The 7701-nt window shown below is 47.7% G+C and overlaps 1 protein-coding gene across 1 annotated transcript; it reads right to left on the reverse strand.

Annotated features, from left to right (window-relative positions):
* Nucleotides 1–707: 707 nt before the first annotated feature.
* LOC132583960 (olfactory receptor 4E2-like) lies at nucleotides 708–1674 on the reverse strand. The gene has a single exon (XM_060255717.1). It carries the CDS (start codon nucleotides 1672–1674, stop codon nucleotides 739–741), a length of 936 nt encoding a protein of 311 aa, XP_060111700.1. The 3' UTR covers nucleotides 708–738.
* Nucleotides 1675–7701: the final 6027 nt, after the last annotated feature.

Raw genomic sequence — 7701 nt, forward strand, 5'->3', positions numbered from 1 at the left:
CTCATCACAGCCAATATCATCTAACTAGGAAACACCCATGTATAGAAATATTACTCTTCAGCACTGCTATCGTGTGACTACAGAGATTGTTGGAGAAAAACTGTGGGCTGGACACTACCGACTCTGCCACTGAAGTTCCCTCCGTTTCCCTCTCCTCTGCTGCCCCCATACTAGGGTTGCCAATTCAAGAAATATCTGGGGACTTTAGGGGTGGAGCCAAGAGACTTTGGGGGTGGAGCCAGGAGACATTAGGGGTGGAGCCAAGATCAAGGCTGGGACAAGCATCATTGAACTCCAAAGGGAGTTCTGGCCATCACATTTAAAGGGACAGCACACCTTTTAAATGCCTTCCTTCCATAGGAAATAATGAAGGATAGGGGTACCTTCTTTTGGGGCTCATAGAATTGGATCCCCTGGTCCAATCTTTTTGAAACTTTGGGGGTATTTTGGGGAGAGGCACTAGATGCTATACTGAAAATTTGGTACTTCTATCACAAAAAACGCACCCCCCCCCCAGAGCCCCACAGATCAATTTTCCATGATTTTCTATTTTTCAAGGTGGGCATTACAGCACTGTACCCAGCTGAAGAAGAAGATGTTGGATTTATATCCCACCCTATACTTGATCTCTGTCTCCTGGACATCAGTTGTAATATCAAGAGATCTCCAGCCACTACCTGAAGACCTGGCAACCCTATCACCCATCCATCTATTTTTCCATCCGAAGAAGATATCCGTTTACATCCCCATGAAAAAGATCTTCTGGACTCTCAGCTTCTTCATGGAGTTCTTCATTTCGGCATTCCTCAGGGTGTAAATCACCGGGTTGAACACCGGCGTCACCACCGTGTAGAAAACAGCAACCACTTTATCTGCCGACAAGCTGCCATCTGGCCGGGTATAGATAAAGATACAAGGCCCCAGGAACAAGGCCACAACAAGCAGGTGAGACGCACAGGTGGAGAGGGCCTTGCGCCGCCCCTCGGCTGTCTGCCTTCTTAGGGACACCAGGATGATGATATAGGAAACCAGTAAGGCAAAAAAACAGACCAGGGAAATCATGCCACTGTTAGACACAATGAGAACCCCCGTCAAGTACGTATCTGTGCAGGCCAACTTGATGACCGGGGGTACATCACAGAAGAAGCTGTCTATAACGTTAGGGCCGCAGTATGGGAGTCGGACGGTGAGGACTGTCTGCACCAGAGAGTGGACCGTTGCTCCCACCCAGAGGGCGCCCACCAGCCAGGTACAAACCTTCAAGCTCATGAGGGACGTGTACTGCAACGGGTGGCAGATGGCGATGTAGCGGTCGTAGGCCATGATGGTGAGGAGGAAGATCTCCGCACAGGCGCAGAGGTGGAGGAAAAAGAGCTGCGCCAGGCAGCCGTCGAAGGAGATGGTCTTCTGGGCTGACAGGAAGTCCAGGAGCATCTTGGGGGTGGTGACCGAGGAGTGGCAGATGTCGATGAACGAGAGGTTGCCCAAGAAGAAGTACATGGGGGTGTGGAGGCAGGGGTCGGAAGCCACTGTGACCAGGATGAGGAGGTTACCCGCTAAGATGAGCAGGTACATGAGGCAGAAGATGGCAAACAAAGCCCGCTCCAGCCTGTGGTCACTCGTCAGACCCAAGAACACGAAATGAGTCACCCGGGTGTGATTCAGCCCATCCATTAAAACGAGGTCAGGTCCATGCTGTGGACCTAAACAGTGACCAAAAAAGAACAGGAAGTTAGAGACCAATGGCACCTTTAAGACCAACAAAGTTGTATTCAGGGTGCGAGCGTTTGTGTGCTCTGTTCACTAGATCCAGATGTTTATATATAGTCCACAGGATATATTCCTAGGGTTGCCAAGTCCAATTCAAGAAATATCTGGGGACTTTGGGGGTGGAGCCAGGAGACTTTGGGGGTGGAGCCAGGAGCAAGGTTGTAACAAGCATCATTGAACTCCAAACGGCGTTCTGGCCATCAATTTAAAAGGACCACACACCTTATAAATGCCTTCCCTCCTTGGAAATAATGAAGTATAGGGGCACTTTCTTTGGGGGCTCATAGAATTGGACCCCGCAGTCCAAACTTTTTGAAACCTGGCAGGTATTTTGAGGAGAGACATCGGATACTATGCTGCAAGTTTGGTGCCTCTACCTCAAAAAACAGCCGCCCCAGAGCCCCAGATACCCACGGATTAATTCTCCATTATACCCTATGGGAATCGGTCTCCATAGGGAATAATAGAGAGCCCAGCAGACATTTCCCTCCCACCCACGCTTTCTGATGACCCTGAAGCGGGAGGAGGGCCTCCAAGCCCAAGGATCCTCTGCCCCCATCTGGGGATTGGAAACACAGAGAGAGGTCACTCTAGACTGCAAACTGAAAACAGCCCACAGGGTTATAGTGACCGCAATTACTAAGAATTTCTTGCACTATAATTCCAAATGTATAGGTAAAACATAGATGCACGCATACATCAAATTGTGGAACACTCTCAAATATGCCTCAACACAATAGAAATTCACAGTACAAAGTAGAATCCCGATGTACAGGAGGTCGACTTCATATCCTGCTTAGAAGTTCCTTGTGTGTGTGTGTGTGTGTGTATGTGTGTGTATATGTATGTATGTATATGTGTGTGTGTGTGTGTGTGTATACACACACACATATTGGCCACTGTGTGACACGGACTGGATGGGCCACTGGCCTGATCCAACATGGCTTCTCTTATGGCAGAGACTGACCAAGAGAGAGATCTTGGGGTCGTGGTAGATAACTCACTACAAATGTCAAGACAGTGTGCAATTGCAATAAAAAAGGCCAACGCCATGCTGGGTATTATTAGGAAGGGAACTGAAAACAAATCAGCCGTAATCATAATGCCCCTGTATAAATCAATGGTGTGGTCTCGTTTGGAATACTGAGTGCAATTCTGGTCACCGCACCTCAAAAAGGATATTATAGCATTGGAAAAAGTCCAGAAAAGGGCAACTTAACATCAGTTCAAGTATACATTATCACCACTGGATGAAAGTTTGACATCTAGGAGAACCGGGGCTTTTTCTGTGGTAGCTCCTGAATTTTGGAATGCCCTCCACCCAGGAGAGCCATTTAGCCTCTTCCCTTACACACAGCTGAATTACGCCCAGTCTCCATCCTTAACTCCCTTCAGTTCACTGTCCAGGCATTTTCGCCCAGCCCAGTTAAGCTGGTCCTGATACACCACGAAGGATACTTTCATGTAACCCTGAAGACTATCGTGAAGACTCATTTGGAGTACTGTGTGCAGTTCTGGTCGCCGCACCTCAAAAAGGATATTATAGCATTGGAGAAAGTCCGGAAAAGGGCAACTAGAATGATTAAAGGGCTGGAACACTTTCCCTATGAAGAAAGGTTAAAATGCTTGGGGCTCTTTAGCTTGGAGAAACGTCGACTGCGGGGTGACATGATAGAGGTTTACAAGATTATGCATGGGATGGAGAAGCTTCAAGAAGGGGTTAGATAAAAATATGGAGCAGAGGTCCATCAGTGGCTTTTAGCCACAGTGTGTGTGTGTGTGTGTGTGTGTATATATATATATATATATAAATTATTAGCCACAGTGTGATACAGAGTCTTGGACTGGATGGGCCGTTGGCCTGATCCAACATGGCTTCTCTTATGTTCTTATGAGACACGGAGTGTTGGACTCGATGGGCCACTGGCCTGATCCAACATGGCTTCTCTGATGTTCTTATGTGACACAGAGTGTTGGACTGGATGGGCCACTGGCCTGATCCAACATGGCTTCTCTGATGTTCTTATGTGACACAGAGTGTTGGACTGGATGGGCCACTGGCCTGATCCAACATGGCTTCTCTGATGTTCTTATGTGACACAGAGTGTTGGACTGGATGGGCCACTGGCCTGATCCAACATGGCTTCTCTTATGTTCTTATGTGACACAGAGTGTTGGACTGGATGGGCCATTGGCTTGATCCAACATGGCTTCTCTTATGTTCTTCCAGCAAAGGTACACCCCACAGTCCTTTAGTCATGGAGACCACTCCAGTCATTTTAAGCACAATCCAAATGAAAGACAACTTCAAATTCTTCCTCCTTCAGTTATTATAAATTCTTCATATGGTACATTTGCAACCGACATCAAAGTCTCGTCACTTTTCACTTTTTTTCCTGTGAAAAAAAGCCTGTGGGGTGCACCTTTGCTGGAAGGAACTTAGAAGCAGGATATGAAGTCGACCTCCTGTACATTGGGATTTTACTTTGTATTGTGAATTTCTATTGTGTTAAGGCATATTTGAGAGTGTTCCATAATTTGATGTATGCGTGCATCTATGTTTTACCTATAAATTTGGAATTACAGCGCAAGAAGTTCTTAGTAATTGTGGTCACTATAACCCTGTGAGTTGTTTTCAGTTTCCCACCTGCTGATTGGCAACCCTATATATATTCCCCAGGCTGAAATATACTGATAGACGGTTTGGTGTAGTGGTTAAGTGCGTGGACTCTTATCTGGGAGAACCGGGTTTGATTCCTCACTCCTCCTCCACCTCCACCTTGGGTCAGTCCCAGTTCTCTCAGAGCTGTTCTCTCAAGAGCAGTTTCTGTCAGAGCTCTCTCAGCCCCATCCACCTCACAGGGTGCCTGTTGTGGTGTGGGAGGAAAGGAGATTGTAACCCTCTCTGAAACTGCAGGTGAAGGGCAGGATATACATCCAATTTCTTCTGAAATTTATTCAGTTATCTAGTTATCCCCACCTTGGTCTCCCATCTTCCCATCTCCATCTCCCTCCAGTTATCCCTCCTGCTTTCTCCCTTCCTTCCTGTTGTTGGGGAGGGATGGTGGCTCAGTAGTAGAGCATCTGCTTGGTAAGCAGAAGGTCCCGGGGTTCAATTCTTGGCATCTCCAACTAAAAAGTTCCAGGCAAATAGGTGTGAAAAACCTCAGCTTGAGTCCCTGGAGAGGCGCTGCCAGTCTGAGTAAACAATACTGACTTTGATGGACCCAGGGTCTGATTCAGTAGAAGGCAGTTTCATATGTGGGAGGGACAGTGGTAGAGCATCTGCTTGGTAAGCAGAAGGTCCAAGGGTTCAATTCCCAGCATCTCCAACTAAAAAGGGTCCAGGCAAATAGGTGTGAAAAACCTCAGCTTGAGACCCTGGAGAGGCGCTGCCAGTCTGAGTAGACAATACCCAGAATATGTAAATGGGAGGAACGAGTTTATGATATACACAAAATACATACACAACTGAGCTTGGTCCTTCTGTTCCCCCTCCAATGACCTTCATAACACTGAGGACTAGGGTTGCAAGTCCAATTCAAGAAATATCTGGACAATAGACTTGATGGACCGAGGGTCTGATTCAGTATAAGGCAGATTCATATATTCATACAATCTCCTGCTTGTGTCGAATTTTAGACCACAGTCTCCTCAGAGCAGGGACCTGATATACTGTAAAGCACCGTGAACATTAATAAGCTGTACATATAAGCCAATAATCAATAAATACTAAAGAGGCCCGAGGTGCAGAGTGGTAAAGCTGCAGTCCAAGCTCTGCTCATGACCTGAGTTCGATCCTGACGGAATCTGGGTTCAGGTAGCCAGCTCAAGGTTGACTCAGCCTTCCATCCTTCCGAGGTCGGTCAAATGAGTACCCAGCTTGCTGGGGGTGGGGAGTGTAGATGACTGGGGAAGGCAATGGCAAACCACCCTGTAAAAAGCCTGCCAAGAAAACATCATGATGCGATGTCACCGCAGAGTGGAAAAATGGCTGGTGCTTGCACAGGGGACTACCTTTACCTTTTATATGGCCACCTTTTAACGCCTGGCTCACATGTTTTTGAAGAGCCCCGTGGTGCAGTGTTAAAGCTGCAGTACTGCAATCCTAAATTCTGCTCATGACCTGAGTTCGATCTCCGGTGGAAGCTGGATTTTCAGTTAGCCAGCTCGAGGTTGACTCAGCCTTCCATTCTTCCGAGGTTGGTCAAATGAGTACCCAGCTTGCTGGGGGTGGGGAGTGTAGATGACTGGGGAAGGCAATGGCAAACCACCCTGTAACAAAGTCTGCCGTGAAAACGTTGTGAAAGCAACGTCCAGGCCTCGGATTCAGCAGGAGCTCACGGGAGTGCAGCTCCTGAACCTTTCTGAGGGGTTCCCCCTCCTCCTCCCCACCAAACTTAAAACTTTTCACATTTTTAATTTACTGATTTTTAATTTTAATTTTTTCAAAAAATATAAGTTATTTTAAAAAATAATGGTGAGAAGAAGCGCTTGCCCGCCATGCCAGGAAGGAGGGTGGCAGGATAGGATGAGGTGGGAGGCCAAGTCACACATTGGGAAGAGGAGGGTGGCTTGGCTTTGTGGAGGGCAGCTTGGTGATGGGAGAGGACAAGGGGACAGTGGTCAGGAGCCAGAGTCATGCGTCGGGGAGGGGGTGCCCAGTGGTGCCCCCTAGGGCAGGTGGCGCCCTAGGCGACTGTCTACTTTACCTACTCCCACGCACTGGCCCTGCTCCCCCCCCCCCGTCCACTGAATAGTAGGTGCAGCTGCATAACAATCCCTGGATGAACTCCACCACCTATTTTTCTACAAAAGGACCCCTGGAAACGTCACCCCAGAGTCGAAAACGACTGGTGCTTGCACAGGGGATTACCTTTACCTTTCAATAAATACTGGAAACCAGGCCTCGAATTCAGCAGGAGCTCACAGGAGCTCAGCTTCTGAACCTTTCTGATGGCCCCCCTCCTCCTCCCCACTTACCTACCTTGTCCACTGTGCAGCTGCATAATCCCTGGATGAGCTCCACCATCTATTTTTCTACAAAATGACCCCTGCTAGCAACAATAGCAATACCAACAATGAGAATCTTACACCTACCCATATATGCTACAATTCCTTCATTTCCCACTTTGCACGTTTTCTTGGAGAAAGGCCAACATTGTAGCCCAAGCGCATTTCGAAACTGAATTATTCAAGAGGGCTTTCCTAGACAGGTAGGAGGGTCCCTCCCTCACCTGGATAGCCGAGGCTAGTCTGCTTTCGTCAGATCTTGACAGCTGAGCAAGGTCAGCTGTGATTTGTTTTCAGGTGGGACACCACCATGGAAGCCCACCATGGAAGGTGGGAGACCACCATGGAAGGTTATACAGAGGAAGACTACGGCACTCCTCTTGCTTTGAGACCTCAACATGGGTTGCCAGAAGTCAGCTGTGACTTGATGGCACTTTTGCACAATAGGGCAAAGTGGTTCACAGAGTTACTTGGATCAATGAATAGGGAGTGTGGTCTAGGCTACTGTATATAGCAGGGGTGGCCGAACTGCAGGTCAGGAGCCACATGTGGTGTTTCCACACATATTGTGTGGCTCTCAAGCCCCCACCCCCCCCTCCACCACCACCACAGCCGGCTTGGAGAAGGCATTTGTCTCTTTAAATCACTTCTCCAAGCCAAGCCAGCCAGCAGCCTGCAAAATGCATTTAAAGTTAAAGTTGCTTTTTCCCACCTCTTCATCCCTCCTCCATCCCCCATATTCTTTCTTTCTTTCTTTCTTTCTTTCTTTCTTTCTTTCTTTCTTTCTTTCTTTCTTTCTTCTTTCGTTCTTTCTTTCTTTCTTTCTTTCTCTCTCCCTCCCTCTTTCTTTCTTTCTTTCTTTCTTTCTTTCTTTCTTTCTTTCTTTCTTTCTTTCTCCCTCCCTCCATCCCTCCCTCT

This window comes from Heteronotia binoei, chromosome 15 (genome assembly GCF_032191835.1).
Source record: "Heteronotia binoei isolate CCM8104 ecotype False Entrance Well chromosome 15, APGP_CSIRO_Hbin_v1, whole genome shotgun sequence".
Taxonomy (NCBI): Eukaryota; Metazoa; Chordata; class Lepidosauria; order Squamata; family Gekkonidae; genus Heteronotia; species Heteronotia binoei.